At 35.3% G+C, this 26,775-nt stretch overlaps 1 protein-coding gene across 4 annotated transcripts in view; it reads right to left on the bottom strand.

The window, feature by feature from the left end:
* Positions 1-7,767: 7,767 nt before the first annotated feature.
* LOC132040264 (agamous-like MADS-box protein AGL27) overlaps positions 7,768-26,775 on the bottom strand; it is a 47,503-nt gene continuing 28,495 nt past the window's right edge. For 2 of the 4 annotated variants that reach the window (XM_059430890.1, XM_059430889.1), the window contains exons 2-7: positions 10,074-10,152; positions 9,378-9,433; positions 9,211-9,310; positions 8,752-8,793; positions 8,210-8,251; positions 7,768-8,117 (exon numbers count right to left, since the gene is read on the bottom strand). In XM_059430890.1, coding sequence (XP_059286873.1) covers positions 8,001-8,117; positions 8,210-8,251; positions 8,752-8,793; positions 9,211-9,310; positions 9,378-9,433; positions 10,074-10,152 — 436 coding nt within the window. In that variant the 3' untranslated portion in view covers positions 7,768-8,000. Of the gene's footprint in view, positions 8,118-8,209; positions 8,252-8,751; positions 8,794-9,210; positions 9,311-9,377; positions 9,434-10,073; positions 10,153-15,780; positions 16,891-26,775 lie in introns of those variants that run through there. The other 2 variants (XM_059430891.1, XR_009410649.1) reach the window with 2 other exon arrangements.

Genomic DNA, 26,775 nt, shown 5'->3' with positions numbered 1-26,775 from the left:
AAACTTCACCCGAACACGTGTGTGCGTATCACACTTTGACTGTATAAGCTTGGATATTGGATAACAGAATCAAAACTTTTCTCTATATTGTGTGTGTGAAGGGGGTGGGTGGGAGTGGGAGGTGTATAAGCCAAACCTCTCTATAACAAGATCGTTGGTTCCTAAATTTTGAAATCGTTATAAAATAATTATTATACACTTATATAAAGATTGATATTTAAATAATACTTCGTTGTTATAGGCAAAAAAGATGCATAAAATCTAATTGTCATTTTTACTTGTCAAATTCTAAGGTTAATCATACTTTGTATATACGAAGGAAGTTCGTTTAATAATGAAAATATATATATTCATATGATATTTTTTGTAATAAATAGTGTATTAAATGATCAAATATTTGATCAAAATGTCTACACTTATTATTGGTTATCATAGGTATTCTATTTGTATAAAGATGTTTAATTGTTATATTACCAAAAAAAGAAGATAACTGTTATATAGGGAGTAATTTTGCAAAGAGCGTACTATTATAAAGTTGTGTCATATAGTAGTAAGAAAATATAACATAAAAAATGGTTCGAAAAACTTGATCGTTAGGTAGTATATGCTGTCATTTATAGGCGTGCGCATTATAGTAGGGGTTCGCTTTATATAAAAGCTTATCGTTGTTATTTTGGGTATTGTTAAAATAACTTGCAGCTACTTTCTCTTCTTTTTTTTTTTTTTTTTTTTTTTTTTTTTTTTTGAGAAATTCATTCTTGAGAAATACTGTGGTGCTTCACATAGTTTGAAATTGTTATGCCACCAATTACCAGTCATCTTGGGATTTCCTGTATCATACCTTGCTTTGCGGTATTCATGTCAAAGCTAACAAGGGATGAGATTGTCCGATTAGAGCAGTAGCACGGTTAAAATTTTATGCATATGGTTATGATAAGTAAATAATTAATCGGTTGCAGATTATTTCCTTTAACACATTATTTGTTGCAATGTATGGTCATATTTTTTAGACACACTTTAATTTTTTGCTTTGGATAAATTTTCCATTTACAGAGAAATTTACCTTACTGGGCTAACCATGAACATAACTTAAATGTTTGAAATGCCCAACTTTCTTCCGAGGACCATCTAAGAGAGGCTTTGGTTTAGCAGAATTCAACGAAACAATGGGTTGAATATAGATTTAAATTTACAAACTGGAAGGAGTGAGCAATATATACATACAAACTGGAATAAGAATAGTGAAACAAATAGTGTACTGAAAGCATGCTTTTTGCGCAATCCAAGACTCAGTTATCCAGAAGAACAAAATTTAAATTGTCGTAAAACAACAACATACCCAGTGTAATCCCACATGTCGAAAAATAATAACTTGGTGGTTGTGGGGAAGCAGGAAAAAACAAAGAGACGGGAGGATTAAACAGATTTGCATTTCAAAAATAGTAGAATCAATATGTGATCGTATAGAATTGAACACTCGAAACCAAAAAAACAAAACAAAAGAGTTGCAGGGAATAAGAATCAGTTAGTCGAACTTACAAGATTCATGAAGACATGTAATGGAGCTTCTCTTCTGAAATGGAGGATCTCCCACTTCACTTCCAAGGAGATAATCTGAAATAGCATCTAATTATTCAGAGTGCTGTCACCCCCCCCCCACCCAACGCCACCCTCAACTCCACACACACACACCAAAAATAAAGAACTTTCCTCTCACTGCGGGTTTCCCCATAAGTTATGGTTCTGAGGAGAAACCATTTATAACACATTTCATCATATGCAACTCACAAAAAAGAATATATTGGTATTTAAGTGGTCTATTAGTTTATAGATTTAAGCAATATATCCGCTGAACTAGAATTTTGAGTTTATGGATTCTGAATTTTTTTTTCTTTCTAAAAAAGAAAAAATACTTTCTTGTACACGGAGTTTAAGAAAGAATTTAAGACTTTTAAAACTTATGGTCTAAGACAAGTTATAGATATTTGCATGGTATAAATCAATTATGCTAGAATGAACATTTTAAAGTTAAATTGTTACTCCTTCCGTCTCAATTTATGTGGCAACTTTCGGATTTCGAGAGTCAAACGAATTTTCCTTTAATCGTGATTTTTTCATATCTTTTAAATACTCTCTCCGTTCACTTTTACTTGTCCACTTTTGACTTTGCACACCCCTTAAGAAATAATAAATGAAGTGCATAATTTACTATGATACCCATAGTAATTGGTGTATAGTCTTAATGAATTTGAAAAATGAGTAATTAATGCTAAGGTTAAAATAGAAAAAATAAATTAATTTTCTCTTGATTTATGAAAATGGACAAGTAAAAGTGAACTGAGTGAGTATTTTAAATTGGTAAATATTGTCACTTGTAGTTTCTTATGTAGATTTCATACATGTAAATTTTATTTTTAATTTATTATATATATATATATATATATATATATATATATATATATATATATATATATATATATATATATATAAGGGAGAACCAAGGGCTTTTGTAGTCCTCACAAAAATTTCCAAATTAATGTTGAACTTTTCAATTAATTACTTCTAGGTCCAAATTTTTTTTTTTTTTAAAAGTCAAATTTACCTTTTTTTTAAAAAAAAAAAATTATTACATTTATGTAAAGTTTTTTAAAATGCGGGATGGGATTACAACATGTGATTCAAACCCTCACTAATAATGTGAAAGTTCAAGTAACCAACCAACTGAGCTACTAGATCCCTACGTCAACTTTATTTTTGTTCTTATGGTCTACTTTTTAAAAGCCGTCAAACACCTACCTTATTTCTTCTTTCACTTTCTTCTATTGATCTTATATATTACCCTAAAAAAATAATCATTTCTTCGCTAGATATTCTTGCTTCTTGTCGCTCTCTCGTTTTCCCTTTTTCATTTGTTGCTTATTATCCTCCAACTTTTTTTTTCCTCCTATTATTGGTTCGTCGGTTGTAGATTCTTACATGTAGGCATTTCTTTTACTTTATACTTGCATTATTGAATTTGCGAATTTCTGAAAATTTGTTTACTTACATGCAGGCATTTCTGTTACATTATATTTATACTTTACCGAGCTCATGTGTTTAAAAAAATTTGTACTAAAATGATTTTCAGTTATAATTTTAAAAATGATTTAATCTAAAACTAAGGTTAAAAATCGCATTTAACCAAAAGTAAAAAAGATAAACCCTTAACACAAAATAATGAGTGCATAATTTAATAAAATCGTAACGTATTTGTTTTTATCTATAAATAAAATCACACAAATTCACAAAAATATGAAAATATTTTTCGATTTATGATTTTTGCAAGTTGTAATTATCCTACTTTATCATCTTAGTTTAGGATATCGAATCACTTGTGTCCCTTTGAGATTTGCTAATTTTTCTACTTAACTTTCTTCCTCATAAATAAAGTTTTCGTTAAAAATCATCTAATTGTGTGATGAAGAAACTTTAATAATTATAAAACTTATTAATAAGATATCATTAACCTGCAAATACATTAAATAAGTTATCCGGTAGAAAAATGTACTCCCTCCGTCTCAATTTATGTGATATAGTTTGATTAGGCACGGGATTTAAGAAAGAAGAGCAAGACTTTTGAAGCTTGTGGCCTAAAACAAGTCATAGATATTTATGTGGTTGTAAATCATTTCATTAAGGGTAAAAGAGGAAGTTTTAAGCTAGATTATTTCTAAATATAGAAATGTATAATTCTTTTTGGTACAGATTAAAAAGAAATGTGTATCACATAAATTGGAACAGAAGAAATAGCACGTTATACTTATTTAATAAAAGATTATATTTTTATATTTTCGAAGCCAAAATGGGGGCACATCACCGACCTTTCATAACTAGTATATATATAAATATAAATATGAGGTATGGAAAATATGACAGAAAACCACAGAAGGACTGCGGAGAAAATGACAAGATATGGGTCAAAATTATGGGAATGTGAGCCCAAACAACTGGAAATATACCGGTACGTAAATGAAATGAGGTAGTGCTTAGAGTAAAACAAGTGTCTATTGCACAAATGGCAGGTAAAAAAAAAAAAAAAAAAAAAAAACACATTGAAGACGTAACCTGTGACCAAACACCTATAAAGGCTGCTACATACGAGGAGGAATGTATGATAAAGTATACCTTCACCAGCCACCTAATTACTACGTCGACAAATTAATTGGACCGACTTGCAATGTCAATTGTTGGAAATTGATTCTATTGGTTCATAATGTTTGTTCGTCCGTCTAAATAGTACCTTAATTTGTTTTTAGTGTTTGGTCACGATTTGTAATTAAAGCTTAATTCTGAATTTATATGACACACTTTTTTTTTAGTCTGTTTTTTTTTTTTAAAATGATATATTTTTATATTCAGAAATAATTTGACTTAAAATTTTCCTTTTATCCTTAAGGAAATGATTTAAAGCCACACAAATATTTATGACTTGTTTTAGATCATAAGTTTCAAAAGTCTTTCTTTTTTTTATAAATTTCATGTCTCGTTAAACTATATCCCATAAATTGCGACAGAGGAAGTACTTGTATTCACACATACTAAAATTTATTATTATTTGAATGGAAAAGAGCCCCTTTTGACCATAAACTATTCAAACTAAAATAATATTAGAGATAATTTCAGAGATTTTCTTTCAGGTTTTGCGTTGTAATTCTAAACTCCCTTGTGGTTGAAAAAAAAAAAAAAAAAAACTCCCTTGTGGTTTACCTAATAAAACAATTAAGGTGTAGGCAAGCGGCTTGAACCGCCATCCTTAAAAGATAGCTTTGTTATAAAACAAAAGTAAAAATTTACTTGCATTCATATTAATGCAAAATCAATAGGTAATGATATACGTGATCTCTAATACACATTCCTTGCTTGCTTCACAACTATTTTTAATTGCTAAAATCAAATTATTTAGCGTGAAACAAATGTGTAGGAGCTGAGTGAGCTGATCACGTGGGTAATACGAGGAGAAGATGTGGGGAGGTTAAAGTAAAACAACCTTAATCACGTGCCTCATACTCACATTGTGAACCATTACAATAAAATTAATTCGTCAACGTATTAATTAGCTGGCTGGTAATAATAAAGTTGATCATAAATTCCTTGACGTATGTGCTACGTCTTCTGTTCTTTTTTTTTTTTTTTTCCTTTACTTTACTTTACTTTCTGCAATGGTGTATACACTTGTTTCTTTCTAAGCATTCCCTACACATGGATCTGCGACCCATATTGCCATTCACACACTATCTGAGTATATATCTCTTGAATTAATAAAACTAATAGACTAGTTTTTCCACTTAAATAGCAATATAGTTTCTTTAATGAGTTGCATATGAAGAACTGTCTTACTGCTTCTCCTTATATATGGAAAGTCTAAGTGAGAGGAAAGTTAACAGCTGCATTATATTTCTTCATCAATCTGTAAGTTCCACTAACCAATTACTATTCCCTTGAAACTATGTGTTTTTTTTTTTCGGTTGTTTGGTTTCTGATTGTTCAAATGATCTATTTGATTTCATATTGATTCTACTCTTTTTAAAACGCAAATTTCGTCTGTTTAATCCTTCTCTTTTTAAAAGCAAGATATGATTGAGAAAATTCCCAAGAATGAAATAGTAGCATAAGAATTTCAAATTATGTGAAGCAGCTATCGCATATAGTGTATTTCTAAAGAATGAATTTAATTCTTACAAAAAAAAATCAAGTATATTAAATAACTTCAGATTTTATTTTTAAACCATGCTACTGCTCTAATAGGACAATTTTCATCCCCTGTTAACACTGACATGAATACTTCAAAAGCAAGATTATGAGAGAGCAACTGCCACGAATCATGGTAATTCATAGCATTGGTATTTCAAACTATGTGAAGCAGCTATAGCATATAGTGTTTAGAGTATTTTTCAAGAATGAATTGTAATTCTTATATAAAAACTTCAAGAATTCTTATACAAAAACTTCAAGTGAAAGTAGTGGTAAGTTATTAACTGTGCCCACTATAGCAACGATAAGCTTCTTGGGCCCATATAGGTCCTCAGCAAGTAAGGTGACTAACTATATTTGAACATCATTTTTTTGCGCGGATTGTCCTTCTCTTGGGGTGGTCTTTAATTTTTGTCCCTCAAATTGCTAGTCTTTAATTATTGTCCTGCACTTAAAAAGATGGCCGAAAATACTCCGAGATTCTAGGTTCAAACCCCAGCTCAGTCCAAAAAAAAAAAAAATTGCAAGGCAAGGCTTTGTAAGGCATAACTAAAAGTCTGCCTTACAAGGCAAAGTTTGTCATCTCAGGCATAGGTTCTACGTAGTTCTTGAATAGGCATAGAAACCTATGCCTTGAAAAATTATTATTATTTTCAACTCTGCTAGGTTTTGAACCCAGAATCTCGGGGTATTTTCGGCTACCTTTTTAAGCGAAGGACAAAAATTAAAGACCAGCGAATTGAGGAACAAAAATTAAAGACCAGTTCGTAGGAAGGGAATCGTGCAAATTGCCCTTTGAACATTATACAACTTCAGAAAAACTAAAGGCAATAAGCCCATATAACTCACCCAGAAATAATAATTACACTCAGTATCAATTGAGCTACCCATGCTATCAAATTTAGCCCATATTTGAGTTCTTGCCTACAGTAGCCCATCTTCGCCTTTAAACAAAAATTACTTTTCAAAAAATGACCCATTCCCCTCTTCCTCGCCCTCTCTTTTCACTGCCTCCTTCTTTTTAGTCTTTTTTTTTTTTTTTGGAGTTCGCCATTGCCTCTTTTTTTTTTTTAATTTTTAAATTTTTTTTTTTTGGAGTTCGCCACTGCCTCCTTTTAAAAAAAAAAAAAAAAAATTTATTATTTTTTTTGTTTTTTGTTTTTTATTTTATTTTATTTTTTTTTAAATTTTCCATCTCCCTCTGTCATGTCGGATCTTTATTATTTTTTTTTAATTTTCCCTCTCCCTCTGTCATGTCGGATCTTTAATGTTTGAACAGTTGGTTCTGGTGGTGGTGTTGGAGTTCGCCGAAGAACGAAACTCCGGCGATGACTGTATGTGGGTGTATATGAGTGTATAATATTGTATGTCGGTGTATATGGGTGTATACGCCGGAGAACGAAACTCCGGCGATGACTATATATGGGTGTATATGGATATATGGGTTATAATATTGTATATGGGTGTATTATATTGTATATGAGTGTATATAGATGTATATGGATATATGAGCTATAATATTGTATATGGGTGTATAATATTGTAATGAATGTATATGGGTGTATAATATTGTATACGGGTGTATATGGGTGTATATGGATATAAGGGTTATAACATTGTATATGGGTGCATAATATTTGTATATAGGTGTATATGAATGTATATGGGTATATGGATTATAATTTTTGTATAATATTATATATGAGTGCATAATATTGTATATGAGTATATGGATTATAATGTTGTATAATATTGTATATGAGTGTATATGGGTATATGAATTATAATACTTTATTAAAAAAATAAAAAATAAAAAGGAGGCAGTGGCGAACTCCAACAAAAAAAAAATTAAAAAAAAATTAAAAAAAAAAAAACGAAAACGAAGGAGGCAGTGGAGAGAGAGGAGTTTTGAGTTAAAGCTTTGCAATGTAAGTTTTGGGCTATTTTTTTTGCAATGTAAGTGACCCAATTGTATATTTATGAAATTTCCTCATAAATTAATCATCACCCAAGGGAAACAAAAATAAGGCCATGGCACACAACGAAAACACTGAATGCATAAAACACAAACTGGAGGGCAGCAGTTCATCTTCACCTTTTTAATTACGCGGTCATACATATGAGCAATTAGTTTTTACTGAAACTGCACAACATTGTTAGTTATTTCTTACTTTCATGTACAACATGATACTGAATACAGGAGCCACTTAACCCTTTATCAGGTAAATCACCCAGGGCTCTGCAAGGCTATTTCACAAATGCAACGATAATCACTGGAGAAAATTGAGGGTCACTCTCTGTTGTACGCAAATTACGTGGGGTGGTGGAAGGTCAGTGGAATCCGTAGACATCTCATTCACTTTCCTGTTTTTCTTGATCCTAGCTATCTGTATGAATGCATATTAGTCAGTCAGAAAAAAGCAAGAGAATGGTTTAATTCGTAATAGCAAAAGAGCAGATTTTGTGAGGTAAGATTTACATTGTCCTCCAGAAGTTTGTTTTCCTCTCGCAGCAGTTTTTCCTGGAAAAAAAAAAAAAGGGGTATCAGGTCACACTTGATATCATGTGCAGTCTAATGGAACATTTAACATGAAAAAATGCTGCAGCTTCAAGAGGCGCATGAAGTCTTAACATACTTTTAGACCAACCTATCAAGAAACTGACGAGGACAAGTGGATGTTTTGCGCAATAAGCTACTACCTTAGATTTGATCGACTTTATTAATCTTATGCATTTTTTGACATTAACATAGCATGCAAGCACTAGTCCTCGGTTGAAACCAGAATAATACAGTTCTAGTAGATGAAAAGATGCTAGTTTTTCTGAAATATGAATGTTTGAATAAGCTAAACCTAAATCAAAGAGTCATAAATTCAAGGAATCAAAGCTAAACCTTAACTCATGACTTCAGGAGAAACTAGTTTCAGGAGTTGTATAATTCAGTAGTTCCTGAAGAAATGATGCAATGGGATGGCTTACCAGAAAAAAAGAAATGATGTGCCAATGGAAATAAAAACCTACCTTCTCATGAAGACCCTTAACAGATTCAAGCATCAAATGCGTCTGCACAAAACAAAACTATTTAGATTTGCTTCGTTCTGAGGTACTAACTCAGAAGGAACCAGATTATGATACTGAAGTCAAACATTATTTAAGAAAAAATGCAAATGCTTATAAAAAGACAAAGTAAACAAAAATAAAAGGTCCAGCTGGAGGAATTCATTATGGTATCTCATCATTTGGATGAGAAAATAAATCATGAAGCAAAAATTAGAATGTATAGAGATATGAGAGAGGTGAATGAAAACAACATTGAGGTACTCTAGCTAAGGGTTGTCATGTCTGAAAAACACATCGGCGCTGTAACAGCTTCTAGCATTAGTAAAGCTAGAAGCAGTAGGGAAGCTGGTACTTTTTATGTATATTTTAACAACGAAGTTTCAAATGATGCAATTCCAACAGGGCAAGATGTAGAAAGACCTTTCTAGATCTGGTTTGTGTTAGAGCACTTTGAAGTTCGTTTTCCAAATGGGAAAGGTCAGTCACAGTGAGATCATCAGCACTAGCTTCCTCAAGTTGCCTGTCATTGAGGCATAGCATCAGTGATATTAGCTCTAAGAAATAAAAGTGAAGTATAAGGTCAGTACCTTCCTGTTGTTTGTAACAGTTCTCCCATTGTCATGAACCTTGAGTACTTAGAGTTCTACAGAAATGTAAGGATGATTATTCAAGATAACATTGAATAGAACCCAAATGATTACTGAGGATATATTGCAAAATACTCAAATGAGTCGATGATAAGTAACTAATCTGTATTAGCTACACAAATGAACAATTAGTCAGAGCATGCTTACAGGATTTGATGAAATACTATGCGTGTCTAGCATAACTCATTTTAGTCGAGCAACAATGAGATATTTTTTCAGATAGGGTACATTTATAGTTGAACAGCAGCATGACTTTGATGCACTATGATGAAGAGTTAACAATTTGGACCTTCCAGTCCGGGAGGTGGCACACCAAAGCTAACGTGTATATTTAGTATCTTCGGACGTATTAAAAATTCAGGAAGTTACATGTAATTCACAGTTCATCCAAAAAACATCCCCGTTTAGATAATAACTGTGAGCAGTTCAGGGGTGCATCTCCTTTTTTTTTTTTTTTTTTTTTTTTTTTTTTGGGTTGAAGAATGTAAGTTCAGAGTTATTTAATATTCATCAGAGTGAAGCAAAGAATATCCAATTTAATTGAGAATTTAAATACATGCACACATAGTGCACTTATTTCAAGCATCCAGAGACGACTCTAATTCACTAGAATATAACTTGATAGCAGTCAAATACCTCTGCGACCTGGATTTCTGCAGAGATCTCTTTTTCTGCTTCGACATGGCTTTCATATCGTTGAAGGATCCCTGTCAGACTGAAACATATAATATCAGATATGCTTGTTGGTGTGTAAGTATAAGGGAAATATTATGGGTAGCAGATCAATTCATGTAGGTTTGAACAAGTGTGCTTCGGAAAACTCTGAACATATTTTATGATGTTCAATCTCTTTGGGCATTAAGCACTAAACTATCGAAAATACCCTCTGCATTGATACCAAAAGGGAAGCCTCTTTTAATTGGTAAGGTCTAGGTTTGGTTTGGGACGGGGGGTCCAAACTAGGGTTCTTAAAAGCATACTCTATATTTTAGACAAGTTTGAGAAAAGACAACCCTACTATACTGCTAAATTACATGAGTTCAAACTTCCACATAGCGAAGACATGCTAGTTAGTGTGAGACAATCGGAGTGAGAAAGAGCCAATAAAAACGTTACACGAGTGATTATGAGACTATTTTACTTTTAACTATTTTGCCATTTTAAGATGCTAGATCAGTTGTCAAAGACGACTCAAATGGAGTTAAGACTCTACAACAGATCGTGGATACTAATATCTGTTGCATACTATTGCTTAGCAATTTATCTTGATTAACTTGTAGCTTCAGAAGATATGTGGTGACCTCCTAATGTAAATTAGAGGATGTATTAATAAGACGAATGAATTGGCCTTATGGAAGGTAGCTAAACCAAAAACTATTCAAGAAAGGTGCCCAGTATTTAGTGCCATCACCCATTCCACCTCAATATATGAGGAATAGAGCACTAATTCAGATACCACCGTCAGAAGAGCTTTTTGATGACCTTAAGGAGGATTTCTCGTATAACTATGTGGGGGTACGTAAGGCAAGGTTTGAGGGGAGGGGGTAGATGAGTCAGTAGGTATGGGTGGTAGATATGGGCAGGACGTCGGTGCTAAACAATGGTATCTAGATTATGAGGAAAATGAAGTTAACAAAAACCTGAGTAGCATAAAGTTTAAGATACTTCCACTCCTAGGGACATTACTCTAAACGCTTTTCTTGGATGGGAAACAAAGGTTAGAGCGAACTTTTAGTGTTCGCAATAACTTAGAAGGCTTGAAAGGAAGAGCACTCTTACTTACTTTTGAGAGAATTCCAAAGATACCTTAGACACCGGATCCTCGGTAGAGAAAAACAATTAAACTTTCAATTACAGAGTTTGCATATTATGCATCTACTTGGTCTGAGAGAGTACAATATGATAGAAAGAGATTTGATGGCAGACCTATAGAAAGTTGGGAGCTATTAAGGAGCTACGAGGTGACGGTTTTGTTAAAAGAGTCGGTGAAACTAGAGAGAAATCTAGAGAGAGAATGAATGATAACCCATTGCATTAAACCAAAATATGAGAGTACACATCACTATTTATAAGGAGCTAAATAAAATAAAGAGAATATCTATGTTCTTTGTAGATCCTAAACTAAAAGGAAAATAAATATTTTATTATCTCTTTGTCCCAATTTATGTGAAGGGGTTCAGAGTCTGACTGTCAAAACACTTGATATTCGATGTGATTTGAGCATAGATTTTTAAATCAATTTAAAAATAAATTTACATTTTTAAAAACTGCACGAAAATACTGCAAGTCAAGATAACTAATGATTCAAAATATTTGAAAAAAACTTTGAGAAAATCATAGTAAAAAATTGTTTGACCCCCCAAATAGTAAGACCTTCACATAGAATGAGACAGAGAGTGTCATTATTATAGAATATCTCTAAACTAAAAGAAAACTAATAGAAAAATATAAATTCTACAATTAATGTAGATGTTAAACTGGAAGGAAAATAATTATTACTCCCTCCGTTTCAAAATAACTGGTGTTTTTAGCTTGGGCACACCCCTTAAGAAAACTACTCATTCCTAGAAAATAAGATGTATTTTTACTAACTTACCCTTAATAATAACCTTGAAAAAGATGTAGCTCTTTAGTATTTTTTTGGTCATGTAAAACTCCCCTTATATAAATAAGGGTAAAAATGGAAAAACATCAGTAATGCCTTCTTGATTATGTAGAACACCACTTCTTTTGAAACAAAATGAAAAGCTAAAAAACACCATTTATTTTGAAACGGAGGGAGTATAGAATATCCCACTTAATTATTCTAGTAAATCCATATCAGCAACAATTGCAACATTCAATACTCATCGTTGCTTTGGGCACTCAATGAAAGATTGACCATGTGATGACCCCGAAACTACAGCTACACCTACAAGGCCATTCACTTGCAGCTAAGCTAATGAGCTACAAGTAACTGGATTACTTTTTTAGCGTTCAATGATCCGTTGGGAATTCTATCTTACGCTGCACACTGTTGGAATGGAAGGACGATTGAGAAACAGAGCTTGGAGCTGATTTGGGAGGCCTTGGACAACATGGCTCCGCTGTTGATTTTTTGCTTCAGGTTGACTATCGTGATCGCGGGATAGAGACCGTCGATCGCAAAGAAGGGAGAAGGACCCCAATTGACTTTCCAGCACAAGAGAATCGCGAATGCAGAACACTGTCCGCGGACGCAAAGAAGGACCTTCTAGCACCGTATTGCAATCATGATACAGCTCATTGCTCTATAGATGAAGGCTGGGCAACAACTGAACTTTCCAAAAGTGGCTGATGACAATTTAGGGCCTAGCTTAGGGTTAATTCAGGCACTTCATATAACAATTTAGCCTCAATATGAATACTCTAACCATAGTTTATATTGATTAGTTTGTAATGAATTTGGAGATTGAACTTGTGATCTTGGAGTTACCTTTGAATTTGCCTTAGGATTTGCAAGAGGTTAGCTTCCTCTTGAAGATAGTTTTAGATGCTTGTTTGATTGTATTAGGAGTGATTAGGAATTCTACTCTAGTTTTAGATGCTTGTTTGATTGTATTAGGAGTGATTAGGAATTCTAATCTAGTTATCACTATATTTTATCAAACAGTATGTCAAGCTTTCTATCTTTGACTTGATTTCTTAGATTAAATCTTCATATTAGAGCTTGCAATAGTGTCCGATAACAGGCGGACCGCGATAGCGCAAGGTGCATCAAATAACTTGTCCCATAAATTGGCAATTCAACACCCTATTTTGTTTTCAAATATGTGGTTTCTCACTATTTTCTTGCTACTTTTGTTTAACTAGTTCTTAAGCATTAATTACTCTTCTTAAGCATTAATTACTCTTTTCGTGTTAATTTTACTTAAAGCATTTTATCGTTGTTTTTTTGTTTCAAGTTCGATTTAACTTTAAATTGTCTTTCCTTGCTTACACATGAACTCCACCGCATCCTAAAAACTGACAGCATTAGAGATGAAGCTTGAATTTTGAGACGATTTTGAGATTTCACCTTTTGAGGGGGAAAAGGCTAGAGTGAATGAGATTAAAAGAGTTAATAAAAGTCAAAACTTCAAGAGTGATACAGGAGTGATATTTAAGTGGCATTGAACTGGTGAGGATTTGTTATTCCTAATTTGTTTGCTCGTTTTGTAATAACTGACGGTGAAGAACAAAGCTCAACTTCTAGAGATGAACCATTTGAAGGAGAGAGAAGTTACTCTTTCGGTTGGCACCACTCGTCTTCAATGAAACCAAGGAGTATTCACAAGCATTAATCTAGCTACTTCTCCCACAACACCACCACTCAGAGAGTGTAGCAACAAGGTCAAACTACCCATAACAAACCCTCAAAATGCTACCCAAACCTTCCTCCACTATCATCACAGTATACATAACCACAACCATACCAACAACCTTATCAAAAACGCCACCAACAGCCATAATACCAAAACCATTACCCACAACCCTACCAACAACTATATCAAGCACCAAGGCAAACAACCTTTAAGGCAAGCAATGAGGTTTGTTCGTCAATAACCTCAACCACCACAAGAAGAGCCAATCTACCTTGAGGAAGTTGGAGAGAATGCTCAAAGTAAAAGGAGATAACATGCTTGACAAGGTATGGACAACCTAGGTACAACCATGATGAACATGAAAGGGGGTTGAACGTTATCAAGGTCACTCTTCCACCTTACAAAGGAAGTAGTAACCCGTAAGACTACTTTAATTGAATAATAAAGAGGGAAAGCATCTTCCAAGTCAAAAATGTGCCAAATGTAATGAAGGTCAAGTATGTTATCACTCAATTTGAAGGGTTTGCTTCTACTTGGCGAGTATCTTACAAGAGACAAAGACCAACGATTGCTTGATCCCAATATTAATTGGAACTTAATGAAGGGTATCATGAAATAAGATTTATAGTGGATTACTACCAAGAAGACATACTTTTCAACTTCTACACTATGAGGGGGATAAAAGTGTTAAATGAATTCTTTGAAGAATTTTAGAGGACAAGATTCAGAGCCAACTTTGATAAAATAGAGAAAGCCTCATTGTTCCAAGGTTCCTTGCGAGGCTAAATAAAGAAATTTCTCTCTTTTGCGATTGCACAATTATGAATACTTGGAGAGTACCTATCAAGCGGCCTTGACAGTTGAAATCCAAGATAACTACTTCATCATGAACAAGGATAAAAGCTTGAAATCTTCAAGCGATTGGCATAAACCTAAAGAGTCTATCAAAAATTCAAGAATCAAGTGGGGCAAACATAAAGTGGAGGTTAAAGAAGGAAGAAATAGTGTTCAATACAAGTCTTCTACCAATATTAGGTGTCATAAATTCTAGAGGCGGATTCAGGATTTTAAGCTTGTGGGTTCCCAGAATATGAAGTGTCAAACCAATCAGCATTAAAATGATGCGATTTTCCACCAAAATCTCTTGTTGGAAAAACAAAATGATCACGAGGTTTACAAGACCCCTTTTTAATGTAATATCTCCTCACTCTATCACATACATTAGGAAGATATTATGCAATTTCTTTTAGCAGGATTCAAGAGGACTCAAATCCAACATCTTGTCTTTATCTGATAGTCGAGAAGATTGAGATCGTCATGAATAACTAGACATGAAAGAGAGCTTGCAAAAGAGAATCTAAAGTGGTTTGAGGCTTGAAATTTTGTGTGATAATATCAACTCTCACTTCACAATTTTAACCTATTTAAATACAAGAACTGAATTTATATATGAGAGTTATATAAAATAATGAAATCAAAAGAAACAACATATGAAGCCTGAAGTTATCTTATTCCAAAGTTTAGAATGATAAGTAGGAACTCCCTTAGTCACAAATATGGTCCAACTCACAACAACCTGTAGACAAGCACTACGTATGCCATTTTTTCCTTCTGGTAAGATAGATCCAACATTATTCCAGTTCAACAAAGAACTGGGAGAATTACTAGTCTTTCAGCATTTAGCTATCAAAATCCAAATTGAATGAATTGGGATAGAAACTCAGATGATTCATTAAGCAATCTGTGGCTCGATACAACAGAAACATAACATGGACCACTAGCTAGCATCTCAGTGAATCTGCCGAACGTAAAACGCCCAACTAAAACACTCTGTTAAGTGTTAAGTATCGCTAAACAATAGAAAAACAGAAAATAAGCACAATATATATACATATACATATAGATATATATATACATATACATATAGATATATATATACATATACATATAGATATATATATATATATATATGTATGTATATGAAAAAAAAAAAAACAAAAAGAGATTGTGGGAAGAAGTACCTGGTGGGGAGTGGGATGGTAGCTGGAAGAACCAAAGAAGAACAGAAATTTTTAATTGGAAAGCGAATTGAATTAAAAGGACGGGTGTAGCGGGAATCAATCCCGTATATGCTGGACGACGAGCATTTGATGGGTCCCTCTTTGCTGTGGAACCAACCACTCATTTAGTTGTGGATTCCCATCTTAAAATTCTTATACTATTAATATATTTATCAATATATTTACAGAATCTACGGTAGCGGGTGGGGGTTCCCGAGAATCCACATCCGCTATTGTAGACCCGCCCCTGATAAATTCCATGACTTAGGATATTACATGCGGGATTGCCCAAATTGTAGAATTATCATTAACATGGATAATGGGGATTATCAAACAGGAGATAGTGGTCATGGTGAAGATGTTGGAGAAGAAAGTGAAGGTGAACATGGAGAGCGGGAAGAAGATGGACCGAAGTGCTATTTGGTGTAAGGAGACTTATGGGAGCCTTAGCTAAGGAAGTACAAGATCAAGGTCAAAGAGAAAATCTTTTGATGCTAGATGCAAGATTATGGGAGATATTTTCTCAGTGATCACTGATAGTGGAAGTTGTGCAAGTATGACAAGTGTTTGGTAGAGGAATTTAACTGCGTACAAAGAAACATCTTACACCATATAGACTCTAATGGTTGAACAATTATGGGAAACTCAACCAAGATAGTAATGATCAAGTTCAGGATTGGTAAGTATTATGATTAGGTTCACACCAAGCTTGTCATTTGCTTCTAGGCTGATATAGACAATATGACATATAAGCAAGACTAACAAATATTCTGTTGTTAAAGATGGACGTAAATTTACACTTTTACCTTTGACTCCATTAGAAGTTAGTGAGGACAAGGAAAAAAGTGAGCAAGAGAGAAAAAAAAAAAAATAGAACAGTGGGAGTGGTAAGAAGTGAGAACATGAGGGAAACCGAGGGAAAGTTTCCACCTTTACAACTTGATGGTAAATTTAGAGGAAAAGAAAAAGTGAGTTTATTGGTTAGTCATCAAAGTGCTTAGAAGGAGGTTGAGGATAATTATTCTATTATTGTTGTTGAATGTATAAAGATTGTTTTCTGAATACTAATGAACTGACCTCTTCTTTGCCTAGTGTTGCTTTTGCAGGATTATCAAGATGTCTTCCCGAACAACTTGAGAAGGAACTACCACATTTGAGGGGAATTAAGCATCAATAATTATTCTATTATTGTTGTTGAATGTATCAAGATTGTTTCGAGCTCTCGAATTTTCAAATTAAGCGACATATAGGAGCAACCCGGAGGCTACAAAAAATTTCAAAGGGAAGTTGGTGATCTTCTTGAGATGGGGCTAGTGAGAGAGAGATTTGGTCCTTGTGTGGTGTCCATGATCCTAATGTCAAAGAAGGATGAAAATTGGAAAATCTGTGTTGATTATGGAGTTAGCAACAAACTCATGGTAAAGCATCCTCACCCTATAAATAGGCTTGATGACATACTTGATGACTTGAATGCTTACAACATTTTTCAACAATTGACTTAAAAAAGTGGATACCGCCAGATTAGGATTAAACCTGATGATGGATGAAAAGTCGTCCTCAAAAGAAAACTTGGTTTTTATAAATATTAGGTAATACCTAATTTGGACTTCCTAATGCACCTGTCACTTTCATGCACCTTATGAACCAGATGATGAAACCTTTCACTGGAAAATTTATTATTGTGTATTTTGATGATATTTCGGCGTATTCTCGATCAGTTGAACACATTGAGCACCTTAGCCATATCTTTTATGTTCTTAGACGAGAAGCTTTATGCTAATTTGAAAAAGTGTACCTTTTATGTAGATACAGTGATATTTCTTGGCTTTGTTATTTATTAGTGCTAGAAGTGTGGAAGTGGATGAGTCCAAGATTGGAGCTATTAGGCATTGACCTACACCTAAGTCCATAGGTGACATAAGTAGCTTTCATAGTTTAGCAATTTTCTATAGGATATTTGTAAAGAATTTAGTACTATTGATTCTCCTTTGACTCAAGTGATAAAAAAGAATGATTCGTTTTATTGGGATGAAGAGCAGGAACAATCTTTAAGGGTTTAACGGATGAGCAGAGCACCACTTCTATTGTAATTATCAAACATTGAGAAAGTCTTTGAAATTAAGCATGATGCTAGTAAAGTAGGCACCGGGGTCATATTAATGCAAGAAGGAAAGCCTTTATCCTACTTTAGTTAGAGGCTTAAGGGGGCTAATTTGAAATACGCTAAGTAGGAAATCTTTTGCTTTGGTGAGGGCTATAGATTATTGGCAACACTATCTTTAACATAGGGAGTTCTTGTGAAAACTAATCATGATGCTTTAAAGTTCCTTAAAACCCCAAGATAAGTTGGAAAATAGGCATGTCATGTGGGTTGGAGTTTAATAACAATTTCTGTATATAGTTCAATAGAAGAAGGATAAGGAAAATATCATTGCTGATGCCCTCTTTAGGAGATATGCTATGATTTTTGTTTTCATTGAAAGGTTGGTGAATCTGAGAGTTTGAAGGAACTTTATCCTAATGATGTTGATTTGGGGAAGCACTATGCTAAATGTGAGCAAGTTGAGACATATAAGAATGTAAGTCCTAATGATGTTGATTTGGGGGAGCACTACGCCAAATGTGAGCAATTTGAGGCATATAAGAATGTAAGTCCTAATGATGTTGATTTGGGGGAGCAATACGCCAAATGTGAGAAAGTTGAGGCATATAAGAATGTAAGTAGGCTTGATGATAGTTACCACTATCATGATAAGATTGAAGAACAAGAAAGAGAGATAGTGAAGGTTGGTGAACAAAGAAGGCTTTCTAAGATTAATGTTTATTTGCTTAGAGATGGTAAAGTGTAGGTGCTTCAATCTTCTTGGAGAGAGTTACTCATTAGAAAGGCACATAGTGGGGATTTGTTTTGGATAAGGGGGGCACGTAGTGGGAATCTGATGGGACATTTTGGTATACCCAAGATTAGCTATTCCTTGAGTAAAGAAAATTGTGTTAAAAGGATTTGTCGTACTTGTGTGTTGATTTTAACCATTTCTTTTGAGCCAATAGTCCTTCGTAAAACAACCTTTGTACCCTACAAAGGTAGGGAAAATGTATGTGTACATCCTACCTTCCCAACGCTCCACTTGTGGGATTACGCTGGGTATGTTGTTGTTGTTATGTTGATTGTAACCATGCTAAGTCTAAGGTACATTTATTGCCAAGAAACCAATTTATGTTGATCTGTGTCTAGCACCCAATGGGAGGCTTAGATAGGTGGTGGGAAATGTACCAGTGCTACAATACATGATACCAGCCAACTCTCCCAAGTTTCAGACCAAACTAACAGGGTAAATGATGTTTTTGCACATGTTAATGTGGAGCTGGACAAGGCTTTAAAGGGTGGGGTTGAGATATTTCACTTGGGACTTCTCAGCGAAGATAATGGTGTCATCAGCAAATAAGAGACGGAATACAAGGACTGTTAGATCCGAGCTCCTAGCCATATCAAAGGCTTCAAGCCACTGTAATTACTTAGCCTTTTTCCAGCATGCTACTAAGACTCCATGGCCAGGATGAAGAGGAAGAGGAATGGAGGATCTCCTAGCCTTATCCTCTCATAAAGGAATTAGAGTATTTCTCGCTCCAGTGAAGTTGAATTTAATTCATTTGATCTATCAATCTCACCAAACTCCATTTGCCTTAGAATAGAGGTAAGATACTGCCAGTTGAGTTTGTCAAAGACCTTCTCTATGTCCAGCTTGAATAGGAGACCACGAACATCACTTTTGCCTCTAATCTAGAATTCATTTGCTATAAGGGTTGCATCAATGATCTGCCTACCTTTTATGCATTTTGATAACCTGAGACTAATCTCCCTGTCACCTTCTTCAATCTAACAGTTAACACCTCTGCCACTAACTTATAGACACTACTAATAAGACTGATAGGCCTAAAGTCTAAAGTCTCTGAACTCTATTGCACCTTTATTTAGGGATAAAGATAATAAATGACGCATTAAAGGATTTTACCGTGTGGAAGTTGTTGTGGGACTGGAGAAAGATTCCCATAGGATCTTGTTTAACAATATCCCGTCACTTCTCATAGAAAGCAATTGTAAAATTGTAACACCCAATGCCCCTGTACTAAGTTACGTTCATGATTCAGGACTTAGAAACCAAAATGAAAGTGTTGAAAAATTGAAATTGGATTTCGACGGTCAAGGTGCGGGTCGTACTTTCAAGTAAGGGCCGTACTTTTAAGCCGCACTTGGCATGGGAAAAAATGGAGTTTCTAGAAATCACCATCAAAGTACGGACAAAATGTGCGGGCCGCACTTCCATCCCGTACTTTGTAGGTGATTTAACCCAGCTACTGGAATTTGCATTCCACGTACGGGCCGTACTTCAAAGTACAGGACGTACTTTGCGCCCATACGTCTTCCGCTTCAGTGAACAGTATAAATTCGAGACTTCCATTTTATTTCTCACTTTCTACATTCTCAAGCCCTAGCACGAAGTTTTTCTCTCCCAACCTTCAATATACTCTAAGGTAAGCCTATTCCAATCATTCCAAGTCAAATTCTAACATGTATTCATGTAATCTAAACAAGAAAACCATTGTTCTTAACTTATGGTTTTCAAGAAAACCCAATTAGAGGGATTCAAGATTTAAGCTTTGGGATTCTTCTTTAAAGTTCAGATTTTTATTACAAGCTTGGAGCGTACCGGGTATGTAGGGTTTCTATCTATGTGTGGGAACATCTTTGTTCTTCCCCACGCCACGTTCTTCCATGATTATGCAAGAGTTCACTAAACTAGGGTTTTTAGCCAAGTACATGATAACCCTAAGATCATGTACCATGATTAACCATGTTTGAAATATATATATTCGCTGTTGTATTCCTAATCTTCCATTTTGGTTATTGGGAATCCGTCCGTAATCCATGAAAACCCATAAATTGCATTCCATGGGTTCCTACATGCAAGTTATTAAATATTATACTTACTTTTATGAATATCCTACATGTCCACACTTTTCATGCAAATAAATTATATAACTTTATCCATGTATACTACAAGTCATGTTTTTATGAAATTCATGGGCTTATCAGCCAACTATATCATGTTCATGTTTTGGGAGTGATGTTGATTAATTTACCGAGAAGATTATATACCGAAACTACGTATTAAACGTAGGATAAGGATCGCTCCGCCTGATAGGACAATTCCGTAGTATATTCCCCATTAAGCGGATTTGGATCCATTCATGTCATGTTCATGTAATTGTCCGGCAAGGTACAAGATGGCTTATACCGATCGAGGAAGATCAGACTCCACGTTCTAACGTGGTGGTTTCATGTCGGTTACATTAATGCTCTCCCACAGATACTTTTCTCATGTTATGTATGTATGTATTTAAGTTCATGAGAGTATAGAGAGGTTTCGGTTAGTCGTATTTAAGTTCGTGCTCATGATCAGGTTTGTTTTTATCCTTATCATGTTATTTATGTGTTATGTCTATTCCATTCGGTTTTTACATACCGACATTCAATGTACCGACGTCCCTTTTCCATTTGCCATGGCTCGTATTTCACGTTGGGAGTAGATTTACGAGACGATGGATCTACTCAGTAGGATCATCCACGTATCAGCTTTTAGTGAGCCCCAACTTATTCGGGGTGTTATCCTCATTTATTTGTGTATGTTTAGCAAGTTAAGGTATGCTAGGGCCTTGTCCCGACTTATATGTTTTTCATATTCGACTCCATGATAGAGGTTTCATAGACTAGTCGGCCGTTATGTCGGATACACGTGTAGTTGTGTAGCCATCTTTGCTCGGACATTTATTGACATTTCCGCATTCACGTTTTATACAAGTATTTTTATTAAATATTATGATATCCCATGTTTAGACTCATCACGCTTAAGTTATATTCCGCTCATGTTATGCCTCATGATGATTCAGCAAGCCATGTGGTTCGTTCGGTCACATGCAGTAAGGCACCGAGTGCCGTGTTTCGCCCAGGCCATGGTTCGGGGCGTGACAAAAATCATTTGGTCCTGAACTTTTGTTTGGGGCACAGGAGTTTATTGCATTCAACACTTCCTCTTCTTCAAAAGACTGTTTAAAAGCATCCCTTTCATCTCGGTTCAAACATCCCAAGCCTTTAAAGGTTGTTGTAGGTCTCCAAACTTCATCCTCAAAATATAACTCCAGATAGAAGTCAAGAATAACTCATTTTGCTTGCTCCTTGTCTTTGATGATACCTCCCCCGGCCGCGGCCTGTCAATATAATTGTATTTCCTATGTGAATTGGCAATCCTTTTGTCACCCTCTGTCAACTAGAAGTACCTTGATTTCTGTCTCCATGATGTTTCTTTAGACATAACGAACTGTTGAATCTCCAGTTTCAATTGCATGATTTTATTCTTTTCAGCTTGAGACTATGATCTTTCTTCGATGACGTGTTCTAGCATCAAAATCTCTTCCATAGCATTGTTAGGTCAGGTGGTTATTTTTCCAAATACCTCCTTATTCCAGATAACTAAGTCCTCCTTTGAAGATTTTAGCTTTTGAGAGAGGATGAAATCTGGTGAACCATTTACCATATAGCTTGCCACCACAGCTTTACCATCTCAGTAAATCCTTTTTGTTGGAGCCACATATTCTCAAATTTGAAATAAGAAGGTTCATTTGTCAAGTCACCACTTTCTAATGCAATAGGTCTATGATTCGAGACAACCTTAGAAAGAGCTAGTTGTTTTAAAGAGCCAAATGCATTATTCCACTCTTGAAGAAATTAATCTATCTATTCTGGAGGATTGTAGAATATCCCCCTCCCCCCGGACCATATATAAAAGGCTCTTTGTAAGTGTATTGAATGAAATCAGAGAAGTTTCTCCTGCGCCTTGACCTTCTTATGTAATTGCATCTTTCATTCTAAATTTGACATACATTTAATCTTGTCTAATAACCTGACTCTAATTCCAGAGACCCTTTGTAAAATATCCCACATCGGTAATGGATCGGTAGTTTAAGGGATAGGGGATTCCATATATGAACTTGGGCAATACTCCCCTCACAAGCTTTGGGTTGGGTTAAGCCCAAGATCCATTCATTACATGGTATCAGAGCAGGATCCATCCTAATTATTATTTCCCGATAGTGGATCCCATATTGAAAAGTACTCAAGCACCAGATGTCCAACCCTGGGAGTGAGGTGGGATGTTAAAATATCCACATCGGTGGTTTAAGGGATGGGTGGACTCTTTATATGAACTTGGGTAATCCTCCCCTCACAAGCTAGCTTTTAGGGTTGAGTTAGGCCCAAGATCCATTCTTTACACCCTTCATAGCAGCCAATTCATTCCAGAAATCAACCCTTTCCAAATTAGTGTGAGGCCCATAGATATCAGTAAAGCATAATCCAAAGTCTACTTGAACCCCTTCCAACATAGTTGAGATTGTGTGTTTCCCCTGATGAGAATCAATACAACTCCATTGTCTTTAATCCCAGAATATAATTATGCCCCTATATTGCCAGGACTTTCAATTCCACCCATTCAAACCATCTTGAGCCCCATATTTGTCTAGCTATATCCACCAAACAACTTTCAATCTTTGTTTCCTGTAAACATAAAATGCCATGCTTCCACTTCTGAATAAGTGAGTTGATGATGCTTCGCTTGCTCGTATCATTGAGTCCCCTTGCATTCTAGCTAATAACTTTGGTTTTCATTAAAGAGAATGCTTTGAGTTACCTGGAACCTTCACCTTTGTTGTATGTAACAGTGCATACTAGTGTCTTTGCATCTGTTTCTCGCTTTCTTTTTGGTTCTTAGCCTCGCTTTTCTCCCCCTATGAAGTTGGAGTTGTGATTGTCTTTTTTTTTTTTCCATGCGTAGAATCACATTCAGAATTTCATGCTCGAAAATTTTCGAGCCCACCCAAAAAGCCTTGCAAGCTTTGGTCATGGCAATTTTGATCCAGCGCTATGTCTCAATTACAACTGTAGTATGAATAGATTGGTGCTCGTTGTAATTATTTCCATGCCATAGTAAGCACATGGTGCCATTGCCAAAGGAAGGAGATAGGTTTGAGACTTCAGTACCCTGGGTATTGAACAAGTAGGGTTCTGGGTACGAAGAAGGGAGAGTTAGGAGTGGAAGGGGTTGCATGTACTCCGCATCATCATTTACATCGCCGTTATCCACTATAGAGGCTCCTTCTACAGGTCGATTAACCAACGCTAGTGGAGTCTTAAAAGAAACTTCAACAGTGACCTTCCTAGTCGTAGTTTAAAACGGGCCTTCCTAGTAGAATGTTGGGCCGACCTAACTATTTTCCACACTTGTTTTTGCTGCCCCTTATTAAAATTAAGGGTCTTTTCCCTTTCCTGTTTTTGGAATACTATAGCAAATCCACTCTGGGCCGAAGTGGAAGTTAGGCCTTACCCTGTTGTTGGGCTAAACTAAAGCCTAATCCGAGAAGGACATTAAAAAATTTAAAATATCTAGCATGCCAAGAGCGTGGCACGATGAGGCCAATTGTTTGGACAGTTGGTCAATAGCCTACTCTCAAAGACCTTTCCCAGAGACTGAAATTTTTGTGATGTCGTCTGTATCAAAATATATCTCAAAGATCCACTCCCCTTTTACTAAATCAATCTTTCTTAGGTGCTCTTCCGTAGAATCAGCGGTGCAAATACGGCCACATAAGAGATGATTCCTCTTCCTTGTGTCCTCATCGTTATCAACATAGCCGCCACACTGATCACCAATAAACTTCATAGTTATTTTGACTACGCAAGCAAGGGAATTCTGAGAGCCCTGATTAGCCAGTATTCAGGTGCTGCAAGCTGAGTTCCAGCAACCGAAGACCACTAGTCGAGAGTGAGGCTTCTCCTTTTCTAAAACTAGTCACTAATTTTAACCCGCTGCGCCTCCTGTCTTGATGGGAGTTCGAAAAGAAATTGGTTACGAGAAATATGGGTGACTCTCAACCAAGATGTTATCTTCCTTCTGCTACGAAATCATTATTGAATAACTCCAAGTTTGGACTCGAGTTCAAAGGGTAGTTAATGATGCCCACAAGAGTCACGACAACATGATAGGAACAAATTTGGAGATTCCAATTTGGCTTGATGAGACAATCCAACTAACTTTGTTTGCTGGCAGCTTCGAAGTACGATTTCTATGAACCTTTTACGGGATAGGTTCAAAGGATTGCCCAAGAATTTGAGAATCTTTGATGCTATTTCAGACCAGCCTATATTATAATTTGCCTCCAGAATAATGATCGCAACTTTCTATCTCCCTTTCATATTTCTATTCGTAACAAGCGCTCGTAAATGTTGTAATTCTATATACTCTTGTACAATATCCCCCTCCCCCAGACCATATACGAAAGGCTCTTTGTAAATGTATTGAATGAAATCAGAGAAGTTTCTCGTGCGCCTTGACCTTCTTATGTAATTGTATCTTTCATTCTCAAATTAACATACCTTAAATCTTGTCTAATAACCTGCCTCTCATTACAGAGATCGTTTGTTAAAATATCCCACATCGGTGGTTTGAGGGATAGAGGACTCCTTATATGAACTTGGGCAATCCTCCCCTCACAAGCTAGCTTTTGGGGTTGGGTTAGGCCCAAGATCCATTCTTTACATGGTATCAGAGTAGGACCCATCCTAATTATTATTTCCTGATAGTGGGTCCCATATTAAAAATTACTTACGCACTAGATGTCCAGTCTTGGGAGTGAGGTGGTGTGTTAAAATATCGCACATCGGTGGTTTAAGGGATGGGTGGACTCCTTATATAGATTTGGCCAATCCTCGTCTCACAAGCTAGCTTTTAGGGTTGAGTTGGGCCCAAGATCCATTCTTTACACCCTTCATAGAAGCTAATTTATTCCCAAAATCAACCCTTTCCAAATTCATTTTTTCGCACGGATTTTCCTTATTTTGGAGTGGTCTTTAAATTTTGTCCCTCATATTTGTGGTCTTTAAATTTTGCCCTTCGTTTGAAAAGGTGGGCGAAAACCTGAAGTTCTGGGTTCGAACCCCTGCTCAGGCATAAAATAAAAAATTAATTTCGCAAGGTAAGGCTGGGGTGCCGCTCCTTATAGTAGATCCGGCATAACTAAAATTCTGCCCCATAAGGCAGAACTTTTTCTTAAGGCATAGTTTAGTTATGCCTTATGAGGCAGACGTTTAGTTAAGGTATAACCAAAAGTATGCCCCATAAGGCAGAACTTTTCCTTAAGGCATAGACTTTGCCTTATAAGGTAAACTTTTAGTTATGCCTTAAGGAAAAATTCCGCCTTATGGGACATAATTTTAGTTATGTCTATGGGGCACACTTTTAGTTAAGGCATAACTAAAAGTATGCCACATAAGGCGGAACTTTTCCTCAAGGCATAACTAAAAAATTTCCTTGAAAAGTAAAAAAAAAAAAAATATATGCCTCAAGGCAAAGTCTGCCCCCTCCGGTAGAGCGAAATTCAAACTCTGCCTTGCGAATTTTTTTTAAATTTTTTTTACTGAGCGGGGATTCGAACCCGGAACTCATGAATTTTAGGCGAAGGGCAAAACTTAAAGACTAGCAATTTGAGGGGCAAAATTTAAAGACCACCCCAAAAGAAGGAGCAGAATTGCCCTTCCAAATTAGAGTGAGGCTCATAAATACCAGTAAAGCATAATCCAAAGTCTTCTTGAGCCCCTTCCAACATAATTAAGATTGTGTGTTTCCCTGAAGAGAATCAATACAACTCCATTGTCTTGTGTGTTTCCCTGATGAGAATCAATACAACTCCATTGTCTTTAATCCCATACTATAATTATGCCCTTCTAAAAATCTTTTGTGGTGATAAATGTGAAATATTACATAGTCCTAGATGTTCTTTTGTGTATGAGTTCTTTGGTTATCAATGGTAATATTTCACAATTTTTTTTTGAAGATGGTAATTATG

The sequence above is a fragment of the Lycium ferocissimum genome, chromosome 12 (genome assembly GCF_029784015.1).
Source record: "Lycium ferocissimum isolate CSIRO_LF1 chromosome 12, AGI_CSIRO_Lferr_CH_V1, whole genome shotgun sequence".
In the NCBI taxonomy this organism is placed as follows: domain Eukaryota; kingdom Viridiplantae; phylum Streptophyta; class Magnoliopsida; order Solanales; family Solanaceae; genus Lycium; species Lycium ferocissimum.
The sequence above is the reverse complement of the archived record's forward strand: the minus strand, read 5'-3'. Positions and strand labels throughout refer to the sequence as shown.